The sequence below is a fragment of the Muntiacus reevesi genome, chromosome 3 (assembly GCF_963930625.1).
Source record: "Muntiacus reevesi chromosome 3, mMunRee1.1, whole genome shotgun sequence".
Lineage (NCBI taxonomy): Eukaryota > Metazoa > Chordata > Mammalia > Artiodactyla > Cervidae > Muntiacus > Muntiacus reevesi.
Window position 1 is genome coordinate 23,286,158 of NC_089251.1, and position 13,278 is coordinate 23,299,435.

At 51.0% G+C, this 13,278-nt stretch overlaps 1 protein-coding gene across 1 annotated transcript; it reads left to right on the top strand.

Moving 5' to 3' along the window:
• The first annotated feature begins 1,096 nt into the window (after nucleotides 1–1,096).
• Nucleotides 1,097–6,049, top strand: MYCN (MYCN proto-oncogene, bHLH transcription factor). The gene is made up of 3 exons (XM_065927193.1): nucleotides 1,097–1,192; nucleotides 2,398–3,301; nucleotides 5,390–6,049. Exons 2-3 carry the CDS (start codon nucleotides 2,515–2,517, stop codon nucleotides 5,992–5,994), a joined length of 1,392 nt encoding a protein of 463 aa, XP_065783265.1. The 5' UTR covers nucleotides 1,097–1,192; nucleotides 2,398–2,514; the 3' UTR covers nucleotides 5,995–6,049.
• The last annotated feature ends 7,229 nt before the right edge of the window (nucleotides 6,050–13,278 follow it).

Here is a 13,278-nt window from a genome sequence, read left to right on the forward strand (position 1 = left end):
GCCTCCCCAGAATTCGGGAAATCCCTGGTTTTTGAAAGGCTAACTCGGGAGCCCTTGGGGACGTTTTGGGGAGCCTCCCGTCCATCCCCTGCGGAAGCGGGGCCGAGCCGCCACCCTCTCCCCCCTCGCGGTGGTGGGGACAGGTTGACAGGACGGCGGGAGGGCGCCAGTGGCCCCGCTCCGACCCCCCCGGGACCAGGCCCAGCAGCTCCGCTTTCTGCGCGGTCTCCGCGAGGTGTCGCCTTCGGCCGAAGAAACCACCGCTGCGCCACCCTCGTCGCCCGCAGTTATTTATTTATTTATTTTCAAACAAGGGGGCGCCCCTCTCCTTTCAATTTAAAACTAGAAAAACCTCCGGCGGTCTCGTTCCTAAATGGGCGCGTCCTTTCCCTCCCACTTTGCACCCTGGCTCCCGCCTCCCTTCCGAGATCACCCACGGGCAACCACCCACTTCCCCGCCCTCCCTGCCCCCCTCCCCTCACTGCCCGGCTGGACGTTGGCCTCGCGCTCAGCTGCACACACGCGCCGTCGAAGCGGGGGCTGGGTTAGGAGCCTCTGAACTGGCCCCCACCACCTTCCGCTCCAACCCCGCAACCTCAACCAACACCCCCGGAGCCCTCCGGAAAAAAAAAAAAAAATTTTTTTTTCCAATGTCGAGCCATGGCCGGGCCCGCGGTTGGGTGCGGCATTGCACGGCTCGACCTGCAGCTGGTCCGCGAGTGCACCCGGTGCAAGCCCGGGGGTCTAAAAGGGCGGGAGGAGCACGCCCCGGGCTTCCCAGCTTTGCAGCCTCCGTTCTGCAAAGAAGAAAAGCAAGTGCCTTTTGGCGCGAAAGCCTTGGCGCCTCCCCTGATTTTTATGGAAATCAAGAGGGCGGGGTAAAGCCGCTCTCCTCTGCCTTTCTCCCTCCCCCTTGTCTGTGCCGCAGCCCCCTTCTCTCCCCGCCCCCCGGGTGTGTCAGATTTTTCAGTTAATAATATCCCCCGAGCTTCAAAGCGCAGCCAGTGACAGTCATCTGTCTGGACGCGCTGGGTGGATGCGGGGGGCTCCTGGGAACTGGGTTGGAGCCGAGCTCGCGCTAGACAGGCGCAAGCGCGCACGGACCGCAGCCACCCGAGGACCACCCCCCGCCCCTGGCCACCCGGGGACCCCCGCACAGAATCGCCTCCGGATCCCCGGCAGTCGGCGGGAGGTAAGAACCGGGGCCCCGGGAGCGGCGAGCGCGGCGGGAAGGCAAGCCCTGGACGGGGATCGCGGCTGACGCACCGGGGGCCCGAATATGCCCGGGGGACTGCTTCCGAAACAAAACCATCTCGGGGTTTTCCCTGAAAAGCCAGTTCCAGTCCCCAAGGCTCCAGGACTGGAGAGACCCGCCCTAATCCCTCTACTGCCCTTGCCAGGGGGGGTGTAATGGCTTCATCGAAAGGACATTCACCCTTCTCTAGAACGTTTGTCTGCATCTGAGCTGACGGGGAGCCGATGCGTCCCCACCCCGAAACTGGGTTCGTCTCCAAAGGGTGCCCCCAGAGGAAGACGAAGGGGGTTCAGTAGGGCGAGGCCGTCTCGGTGGTAATCTGGGTCACGGCTGCTCCAGCTCAGAGGAGACAGCGGCTCTCCGCGAGACCCTCCCTGCGCTGGTGCCCCTGAGCCGTTCCCAGGAACTGGGGTTCAGCCTGTCTCAGGAAGAGGGCGTACTTGGGGGTTTGGAGCAGCGGGGGTGGGGTTAGAGAGGTTCAGAATCAGCTATTGGCAGTACTCTGCCTGCAGCCAGTGACTGCTGGGGGCGTCTCACAAAATTTTGGGGGGCGGGCTGGATTCAGGATTGGGGTGCCTGTTGTTGCTCTCGGTCTAGAGAAAGGATCTTTCCCATTTGCAAAGTTGCCTGAATCCCCCCCACCCCTTCCCCCGCTATTGCTTGCTGTCCGGAGGTGGCAATTTTACAAAGGAGGAATTGAGGGTACTCTAAATCCTATACCCAGTTGCTGGGTTGGAGGCCTGAGCTTCCTCTGAGCAGCTGGCCCTACTTAGGTGCCACCGGGGCCGTCTGCGAGCTGGTGGGAGCTAGAATTCTGCAGCCTTGAACAGCCCCTTCCCCCAGGCAGTGCCTGGTGTGAATGAAATGGCAGTTTCCAAAGTTGCAGAGCCAGGCCACCACCCCCCGCATCTGCATGCCCCCTCCCACCCCTGTCGTAGACAGCTTGTACACAAAAGGAGGGAGGGAGAGAGCGAGAGACACAACTTCCTCCACCTTCGGGAGCGCTGGGCGGAGTGGGGGGCTTGGAGGGGAGATTGAGGGACCGAGGAAGAGGGGGTGACCGCTGCCTGTCCCCCCCAACCCCCCCACCCCGTATCCGGCTCCGCTTGCCAACCCTCTCCTGGTGTGTCTGTCGGTTGCAGTGTTGGAGGTTGGCGCGGGCCCCCGCCCTCCACGCCCCCCACGGGAAGGAAGCACCCCCCGAACTAAAAAGAGCGGAGCGGAAAGAAGCCCTCATTCGGGGGCCAGGAGGCGAGCCGATGCCGAGCTGCACCGCGTCCACCATGCCGGGCATGATCTGCAAGAACCCAGACCTCGAGTTTGACTCGCTGCAGCCCTGCTTCTACCCGGACGAAGATGACTTCTACTTCGGCGGCCCCGACTCGACCCCCCCGGGGGAGGACATCTGGAAGAAGTTTGAGCTGTTGCCCACGCCCCCGCTGTCGCCCAGCCGTGCCTTCCCGGAGCACAGCCCCGAGCCCCCGAACTGGGCCACCGAGATGCTGCTGCCCGAGGCCGACCTGTGGGGCAACCCGGCCGAGGAGGACGCGTTCGGCCTGGGGGGTCTGGGCGGTCTCACCACCAACCCGGTCATCCTCCAGGACTGCATGTGGAGCGGCTTCTCGGCCCGCGAGAAGCTGGAGCGCGCCGTGAGCGAGAAGCTTCAGCACGGCCGGCCGCCCGCCGCGGGGCCAGCCGCCCCGGCCCCGGGCGCCCCCAGCCCCCCGGGTCGCGGGCACGGCGCCGCAGCCTCGGGGCCGGGCCGCCCCGGGGCCGCCCTGCCCGCCGAGCTCGCCCACCCGGCCGCTGAGTGCGTGGATCCCGCCGTGGTCTTCCCGTTCCCGGTGAACAAGCGCGAACCCGCGCCCGTGCCCGCCTCCCCGGCCGGTGGCCCGGCGGCAAGCGCCGCGATCGCTTCGGGGGCGGGCGCTGCAGCCCCGGTGGCGGCCCCGGTAGTCGCCCTTCCGCGCACCGGCGGCCGCCTGGCCAGCGCCAGCGACCACAAGGCCCTCAGCACCTCCGGAGAGGACACCCTGAGCGACTCAGGTAAAGTGGGAGCCAGGGTCCGGCTGCCTTCTTGGGGCGCTGGGGCTGGGGTGCCCCCCCCCCCCACCGTTTGTGGTTCATGAGTTCTGCTTTGGGAGAGAGTATTTTAGAGACAGTGCTGATGGCTTGAGAGGTTAGGTTTTTCCCAAGCCGATCCCCAGGGTTTGGAGGGGAGGGTGAGTGAAAGCTGTGTTCTCCAGCCTCACCTTAACTGAAGTTCCTTCAGCTCCCTCCGGGAGCCTGACTCCATCACTGGCCCCCACCCGGTCCTGCATCTCTCTCGGCAGCGTGCCCTCCCAGGGGGGTAAAATTTGGGAAAAGTTGAGTGGTTAAAGCCGACTTGGGGTTCAGGGGGCCGCAGGCTGCATTGCTTGGACAGAAATCTGTTAGCCCAAGGGGTGAAAAAGGACTGAGACACAGCTCAGGGGTGGAGAGAAGCCCCATAAAGGGCAAGCCTGTGCAAAATCCTATTAAGGGTGTAGGAAGTTAAGGGGGACTGCACAGATCGCGAGTACCGATTTTAGCTTCTATGTTTTCAAACCTCCGCACTCTTCCCCACCTTCCCTCTCTCTGGGTGGTGGGCTATTTGCTCCTGGTCGGTCGCCAGCAGGCGGCGATATGCTGGCCGGCAGGCGGGCGAGGATCGGAAAGGCTGGGGGTGGTGGGGCCACCCCCTCTTTCTCTTCATTGAGCAGCTGGCGGCAAGTACCACAGCGGTTGTGTGCATTCTCAAGGGGCGGCCTCTTCACAGTGTGCAGTGAAAACCGGCCGGGTTTTGTCTTCTAGCCAGAATTCTAGGACTAATTTCAGATCCGAGTTGTTTTCTGTAAGCCAGTGCCCTTCAAAGGTGAGGGCGGGCGCTTAGCGGGCTGTCTAGGAATGCACACACCCTGGAGCATTCATTGATTAGTTCTATTGTGTGCCTGCTGCTGAAACTGAAGGGTAGGGTTAAAACCAAGATTTTGCCTGGAACTGAAGCACTGTACCCAAATACTGGAATAGCTCTTGTCCCTGGAGCTGGGAGCCTTGGACCTTGAAATCCAGTGTTTCCAGAATACAGATGCATCAAAAGCCTAAATTTCCTTTGGGGCTGAGGACAGATTGGTCCCAGGCTCCTGGAAGGAAACTTGGTGATAAGCCTCCAGTTTGAACGGGTCTGTCCCTTTAATGTCTGTGCCTTGACAGCTTTCGGTGAGGAAGCACTTCCTTCCAACAGCTGTCTTCTTGGCAGAAAACCAAAACATTGGCTTAAAGGGACCCACAGACTGGAACAGCCTCACATTTCGGCTTTAGAACAAATCCCACAATTGTTCAGCTTTCCGGTCCCCTTCAGATCAAGCCGAAGATGTGTTTTGATTTTCATGCTTGCATTTTAAACAATAATTTTCTATCCGAGCCTGGTAGTAAATGAAAAGGGGGGGTGGGAAATGGACACATGATGCTACATGTTCTTTGGCTGTTGTTGGTGGTGACTATGAGAAGAGGTGCCCCGCTATTTAGGTTTAGAGCTCTGGTGGTTTACAACTTTGCTGTTAAGGTTTAATCTTTGTTAGTTGAAAAACTGCTTACTGTATAGAATTCATGTTCATGGAAGACAAGGTATTTTTCTTCCTTAGTTAATTAAATTGTTCTTTAAGTTTATTTGACTTAAAAATCAAACTCCATCATGTGTAAGTAGAGGCTCCTAAAATGAGAATTGTCAGTTAAGCATGGAGATGGAAATATAAATAAGTCTATGGGGCAGACTAGCGACGATGATGAAAGCTTACTGTTTATTGAGCTTCTGTCTATATATTATCCATTCAACTCAACCTATGGTGTCACTCCCCATTTCATTGCCGGGGAAACTGTGATGAAGCCAGGATTCTGTCTTGACTCCAAAGCCAAGGTTCTTTCTGTTTCTGCCACCCACTGAAGCTTGAATGGAGGATGAGGATGGGGAGGGAAAAAGTATATACATCTCTGTTCAGAGACTGACGCTGATGGATCAGTAATAGCAGACCTCGTGCTGGGCCTACCTTGTGAGACTGTGTATATTTCATTCCTATGTGCCTCACCGTGAGAATAACTCTCATCTTGTTCTCAAAGATGATGAAGATGAGGAAGAGGAAGATGAAGAGGAGGAGATCGACGTGGTGACCGTGGAGAAGCGGCGATCGTCCTCCAGCAGCAAGGCTGTCACCACCTTCACCATCACCGTGCGTCCCAAGAGCGCAGCCCTGGGCCCTGGGAGGGCTGCGTCAGGGGAGCTGATCCTCAAACGCTGTGTCCCCATCCACCAACAGCACAACTATGCTGCCCCATCGCCCTACGTGGAGAGCGAGGAGGCGCCCCCCCAGAAGAAGATCAAGAGCGAAGCTTCCCCACGGCCCCTCAAGAGCGTCCCCCCACCCAAGGCTAAGAGCTTGAGCCCCCGCAACTCTGACTCGGAGGACAGCGAGCGCCGTCGGAACCACAACATCCTGGAGCGCCAGCGCCGCAACGACCTGCGGTCCAGCTTTCTCACGCTCAGGGACCACGTGCCAGAGCTGGTGAAGAACGAGAAGGCCGCCAAAGTGGTCATCTTGAAAAAGGCCACCGAGTACGTCCACTCCCTCCAGGCTGAGGAGCATCAGCTTCTGCTGGAGAAGGAGAAGCTGCAGGCCAGACAGCAGCAGTTGCTAAAGAAAATTGAGCACGCTCGGACTTGCTGAACGCATCTCAGAACTGGACAGTCACTGCCACTTTGCACATTTTGATTTTTTTTTTTTTTTTTAAAACAAACCTTGTGTTGACATTAAGAATGTTGGTTTACTTTCAAATCGGTCCCCCGTCAAGTTCAGATCTGGGGTGGGGAGCAGGACACGAGGGGTCCTACCAGGACCTGCATTGATGGGATGCTGGTGACCCTGGCGGCTTTTCCTGTGCGTCACTTCTGAGACAGCGGTTGAAGCCTGGGACCGTTGGGAGCCTTCTGGGGCTGTTGAAGTCACCTTGTTTGTTCCAAGTTTCCAGACAGAAAGTCATTCCTTCTTTTTAAAATGGTGCTTAAGTTCCAGCCGATGCCACATAGGGGTTTGCCACTGATACCCCTGGGGAACATTTCTGTAAATACCATGGACACACCTGCCTTTTTGTATACGTCCTGGGTAATGAGAGGTGGCTTTTGCGGCCAGTATTAGACTGGAAGTTCACACCTAAGTACTGTAATACCTCAATGTTTGAGGAGCATGTTTTGTATACAAATATATTGTTAATCTCTGTTATGTACTGTACTAATTCCTACACTGCCTGTATACTTTAGTATGATGCTGATACATAACTAAATTTGATACTTATATTTTCGTATGAAAATGAGTTGTGAAAGTTTTGAGTAGATATTACTTTATCACTTTTTGAACTAAGAAACTTTTGTAAAGAAATTTACTATATATATATGCCTTTTTCCTAGCCTGTTTCTTCCTGTTAATGTATTTGTTCATGTTTGGTGCATAGAACTGGGTAAATGCAAAGTTCTGTGTTTAATTTCTTCAAAATGTATATATTTAGTGCTGCATCTTATAGCACTTTGAAATACCTCATGTTTATGAAAATAAATAGCAATTAAATGATGCAACTTTTTTCTTCCTTAATAGCATTGGTTAAACTCTTACCTCTTAAGCAGCAATTGTAAAGAGCACATAATCTAGAGAGGGAACTTGGTTTCCACAGATAAGTCATTTTATACCTGTACAGTCCTGGCTGGGGAGGGGCTGTTGTTCCCCTTTGGGAGGATACTGAGCTTAGGAAGGTTATGAGCTTTCTCCCAAATTACACAATATCGGTATATTATTGGTGATTATATGTGCTAGCAATAGCATTGCATAGTTTACAAAACACTTTCCTATCTTGTTGTTTAGTCACTAGGTCGTAACTGACTCTGCAACTCCACGGACTACAGCACGCCAGGCTTCTCTCTCCTTCACTGTCTCCTGGAGTTTGCTCAAATTCTTGTCCATTGAGTCAGTGATGCTATCTAACCATCTCATCCTATGCCACCCTCTGCTCTTTTTGCCTTCAATCTTTCCCAGCATCAGGGTGCTTTTAACTAAACAGCTGGGACATCAGATTCTTTAGAATGAAAAGTATAATTAAGTCCCCGAGTTCTGCAAATTGGTTGTGCTTAGTGTTGGTAACCTTTGTCCTGTGAGCTGATGGCTTTATATTTTGGCATAGAGTACATGTAGTTGGTCTCCAAGAAGAAAGCTCTGGTCAAAATTTACTAAGCTAAGGCATTGTAGCCAAATAAGGATGGAGTTGGTCCCTCTCCTCAAAAAGCTAACTGATGTGTGGTGTGACAACTGTGTGGCCTCGATCAAGTGCCCCATCCCTTTAGGAGAGGCACTGGGGTATGAGTGTAGCTCTGTCTGCTTGACACTCCTGATAGTTGGACTAGCCTGTGGAAGCAGCATTAACCTTTCCAGGTTCTGGAGTCTGGGGAGCAGGGATGGCAATGAAGGACTAGGAGGCAATTTCACAGTTTCCCTCATGGGAGGTGATGTCCTTGTTGGAGAGGCATTCAGCTTCTCAGAATAGAGCCTACAAATACATCTCTTAGGTGATGGTGCTATTCAAGGCCATTTCTCTAAGGTTTCATTCATTTCAGATAGGAGCTTTGTACTAAAAAAACCTCAGAAGAAAACGGGCCCAGGAATGAGAAAGGGCTTTGCTTGCCTAGGCCATGCTTTGGCCATTTTACAAAGTCCTGTGCAGTTTAGAATTTGAGGTTCTCGCCTGCCCCTGCTGGCTTTCAGCCACATTTCCTAAGAGGCTGGTGGTATTGCCAATGGTCAGACCATATTGATATCTTTTTACTCCTTAATGTCCCTCCTTGCCCCCATCCCCACACTAGAAACTAACACCCTTTGAAAGTCCTTTTTGAATTGTCATTCGAAAAGATTTCCCATCTATTTGCACTTTACTGGCCCCAAATCTCCCTGCAGTCTCTGTATTTTGTCTGTGCCCATGAGCCAAGAGACCTCAGATTCTTGAAACTCAACTCAGTCTTCCTAATTTCTGTTTGTTGCGATCCCATAAGGTGCAAACGGAAGTGTTTCAGATGAACTGGAACTGCAGCTCTGGAGGAGGTTAAACCGTTGAGATGAATGAGGCCCTAGACTGGCATTCCTACCAGGTTTCATTTTTGCTCTGGCTGCTGGGAACCTCAGAGCCAAATTCTGTCCCATTCAGAGCCAAATTTTACACACTTAGTGCCTGTTCTCTCTTCTAAATGTTTATGATCTATTTTTCATTGTTAGTTTAACAACCTTTTTAATAATGTTTTTTATGTTACCTTAAAGATAACTTTTTGCTTTAGGTGGATCATAAATATGTATTAAAATATTAAAACTAAAATAAAATATCTCTTGTTTGCCATTGGGATAGTGCCACCCAATTTAGCTCTGCAATTATCTAAAAAGTAATTGCTGTAGTCACAGAAGAATTGAATCACTCCTTTGAATAACATGAGAGACCCTCTTTGCATTCCAAGAGCAGTTTTGAGACTGTTTGAGAAACCACTCTGTACTGGTTAGATCAATAAATCATAGGACTTGGAGGGATCGTGGAGGTCATCTCGTTGCATTACTTCATTTTATGGAATGGGGTCATGGGATCCCACATCAAATTAGTGGCATATCCTGGGACTGGAGTTTGCTGATAATCAACCCCATGTTCTTCCCATGCTACTGGCTTTCCCCACACTCACATGGTGGCTTCCTTACCTCCTGGCTCACTGATCCATCTACAGAGTGTTTCCATATTAGTCCTAGCTAGCTTACCCTGCACAAAATCTTCCAATGCTTCCCCATCACTTACAGCTGTGGTCCCCAACGTTTTTTGGCACGAGGGATGGATTTCATGGAAGACAATTTTTCCACTGACCGAGATTGGGAGGGATGGTTTCAGGATGATTCAAGTGCATTACATTTATTGTGCATTTTATTTCTAATATGATGCTGCCCCTGACCTGGCAGGAGGTACCAGTCCAAGGCCTGGAGGTTGGGGATCACTGACTGATTAAGTCCAAACCTTCAGCCCAGCTCATGAGGCTGCTTTCACCCTGGACACCAGCTCCATCACCCCTCCCCCTCTACAGATACCACTCCTTCCAACCACATGCTCATGGTCTCTCACCTCTGACTTGTCCCACTATATTCCTTCTTCTTGGATTACCCAGTTTCTGTTTATTGAAATATTTTTCAACCTTGAATGGCAAATGCAATGTCACCCCCTTCAAGGAGCATTTCTCATATCCGAGGTGGAGGGTGGGGGGTGGGTGTTCAGCTCCTAATCCCTCATTACCTCTGAAGAGAGAAGAGCTGTCCTCATCACCCTCCCGGACCTCCTTGACTATTAAGTGAAAGTTGCTCAGTCGTGTCCGACTGTTTGTGACTCCATGGTCTATACAATCCATGGAATTCTCCTGGCCAGAATACTGGAGTAGGTAGCTGATCCCTTCTCCAGGGGATCTTCCCAACCCAGGGATCAAACCAGGGTCTCCCACATTGCAGGCAGATTCTTTACCAGCTGAGCTACCTCCCTTAAAGCAAGTATAGCATTCTGTGCTCCTCTGATTCTTCAGCCCTGACCAGGTGGCTGACAGATGACAGGGCCTTGGCAGAAGCTGGTAGAAGGGCTGATGGCTGAGTAGGCAGCAGAGGAAGGAACCCAGTGAGAAACATGGAGTGCCTCCTGCCAACTGGGTTCCCAAGCTCTTGGGCTAACTGCTGTCAGGGAAGCAGACCCACTGGGCATCAGTAAACATTGGAAACTGACTGCTGGAAGTGACAATAAAACACACATGGAGGCTTGTCTTCAGGGAGCCCACAGTCTGGAATCAAGTCCTTGGTGGGAAGTATATATGCTTGATCAAAAGTCTGTGAGGGGTCCTGTGGCTGAATCCAGTTCCTCCAGTCTCCTGGTATGGAGCTTGCTATTGGAAGGAGCTGGTTTGCTGGTCTACCGTGGGCCTAAGAAGTCTACACTCGTCTGAGGCCACAGGTCCCCTGTGCTGTAGTGACAATGGTTCCAATCCTCCCACCTCTGTGCAGCATCTGAGAGATCACCCAAGTTTTTATACCTGAGTCTCACAATTCTCCAGGAGTGCTGGGAACTGGGTCTTTTGGGTTTGACTCTTTCATCCCCATGATGGCTGTCTTTTGAAAATCCTAATTTGGGTTGGATTTGGATTGTCTTTAGAGTCAGAGGTTATTATATTTGGAAGTGGCTTATCTGATGGCTCAGATGGTAAAGAATCTGCCTGCAGTGCAGGAGACCCAGGTTCAGTCCCTGGGTCGGGAAGATCCCCTGGAGAAGGAAATGACATCCCACTCCAGGATCCTTGCCTGGAGAATTCCATGGACAGAGGAGCCTGGTGGGCTACAGTCCATGGGTCACAAAGTCAGAGACAACTGAGTGACTAACACTAGAAGCCATTAAGTTCGGTGTCCCATTTCAGAGGTGGAACACTGGATAAGAAAGTAATAGATGGTCTGCTCACTTTTCTTTATCCTTTCTTCCTTTCTCTCCCTCCCATCCTCCTCCCTTCCTTCTCTTCCTTCTCTCTTTCATAGCAAACATTTACTTCACATCCACCAAGCACAGATCCAGGAACTTGGGAGACATCAGTGAACAAGAGACAAAACTCTCCCAAATCCATGATTTAGGGAGCTTATATTCTCGGAGAGAGTGACAACTGTAAAAAAAGAAAGAAAATAATCAACTAAATTAAATAGCATTGAATAAGGTGATGAATGCTGTGAAAGTAGAACAGGATGGAGGAATTCTAAGGTGCCACAGCAGGAGGGAAGAAAGTTGCAGTTTAGAGTAGAATGATCTGGAAGTTTCCCAGGAGCTGAGGGGCAGGGCCGGCGGATAGCAGCCCGGGGCACAGTTGTGGCCTCAGTCTTCCCAGTTCAAGGCTCTTCCTTCTGCGTCTTCCTCCGGATGTCTGCAAAGTTGCCCCAATAACGTCTTCTTTCCAACCCCAAAGGGAAGCAAGAGCAGGCTGTAGTTGAGTGTGCTCTAGAGTTAAAGCGTCCGGTTTGAATCTGACTCCCACAGAAAAGCTCTGGGCTGTGTAGTTTCCCCACAGGCACTTCAGGGTTGAAGGCACCATGTACTTCACCTGGGCTTCTGGGGGCTTTCAGAAATTAGCTAACACATGGCACGTGGAACAGTGCCTGGTGCATGCTGGGAACGATGTACGTCTATTCAATAATCTGATTTCTTGTTAACAGAAACCTTCCTTTCTCCATTTTCCTAGTATGTTACTAGGGCAAGGAATCTATTAAAAAAAAAAAAACAACAAAAACCTTTGCTGGTAGAACAAATTCACAAGCCTGCGCTTAACAAGAACTTTGCAGACTTTTGTTCCTCAATAGAGGCCTTACAAAACCTGAAAACGGGTACCTTGGAAACAAATGAATGTGAGCTTTGAAGCCTATTTTAAGACGAAGCCTAGGAATTTGAGTGTGGCAGAACATCGACGCCTTCTACAATGGTTTATTAGTTTTCCTTACTTGTAAAGGAAATCTCTTCATAGGCCACTGACCAGAGTTACCTGATCTCTTTTGATATTGGCGTATCCTGCTACAAGACATTCATCCTGAAACCTTTGACCAGGAGAAGTAACAGAGCCTTTTTATGGCTGAAGCAGACAAACCTATGTTACAATGCATATCGGGAGATCACACACAGCACATACCCCTGTGTTAAACACAGTTGGGGTGCTGTGAGATGTGGCCTAAAGAGGCAAGGTGAAATCAACTTTCTTCTGCCTTTCAGCAGCCCCAAGAATTTCAGCAGGCTTTGGGGAGGTGGTGTGCAAGAGATAAGTCTAGTTTTTCACAAATCCATAGCTTGTTACCCATTGAATTTTGGATCTTATGTTACCGTCCACTATTTTCCTGAAGGGGACCATGAAAGCAGTCCTTTCACCCCACAGAATGATGTTACCTGTGGGCTGGGAGGCAGTTCTTGGAAATAAAACTACTTGTTTTGGGCTTGGATCTTAGCTCAGTTATTCGCTATTTGCAGTCTTGGCACAGGAGGTAAGTGATTGGTTCTCTATTGTCTTGTCTGGAAGTGAAAGGGGTTGGAGTTGGTGATTTCCAAGGCTCCATTTCAGTTCTTCTTCTGTTTTTCTAATCTTTTGATAATTTTGTATTTTGCTTTTTTTTCCCTTTTCTTTTTAGCAGCACCGTGCACAAAGATCTTCCCCTACCAGGGATCAAACCTGTGACCCTTGCTTTGGGAAAGAGGGGTCTTAACCTCTAGACTGCCAGGGAAGTCCTTCTTTCAGTTCTAAGGAGAGTCATTGAATCTTGGGAGTGCCTGAAGCCTTGAATTGCTACAAATATGTGCAGTGCTTGGGAACCTTCTCCAGTCTCCAGGAAGCTCTGGGTGAGAAGCAGGACTAGGCTCTACCATTTCCTCAGTCTGTGGCTGAGGGTAAGTCACCTCCCTCTGCCTCTCATTTTCTGTAACTCTCAAACAACAATAGTAATTATCACCCCCAAGGTTCTAACAGGGAATGCCATACAGTATGTGAAGAATGGGACAGCACTGTGGAAGCTGGGGAGTCTTCTATGAGTTCCTATTGCCACAGTCAGCTCTTGTTCAGCATGTGCTTCTTACTTCATTGTTTACTTTCTGGATTCATCTCTAAGTAGGTTTCCCCTAGCTAGGATACACCTTTAAAGGCAATAGGCACATCTCTGATTGCTCTGCTCCATGGTACCTTTAACAAGTAACTGTCCCATAATATTCAATAATTATTACCAGCGAAAAGACTTGACTCATTGTTCACAGCCAGCTAGAGATTCTCAGTTTGTGCAACGGGATACACAGGCTTGTCTCATCTGGAACTAGAGGAAACGATGATAAATCCAATTCTTAATTGGGTTGCTCAAATGAAAGCAGAATATGATAACAGACAGCTAATACCTTGAATATTC

What these genes read in the sequence shown, in the direction of transcription:
- MYCN (XM_065927193.1), top strand. Translation starts at nt 2,515, where the DNA reads ATGCCGAGCTGCACCGCGTCCACCATGCCGGGCATGATCTGCAAGAAC. An exon ending in GGACACCCTGAGCGACTCAG is followed by an intron (nt 3,302 to 5,389) that starts GTAAAGTGGGAG and finishes TTGTTCTCAAAG; the next exon opens with ATGATGAAGATGAGGAAGAG.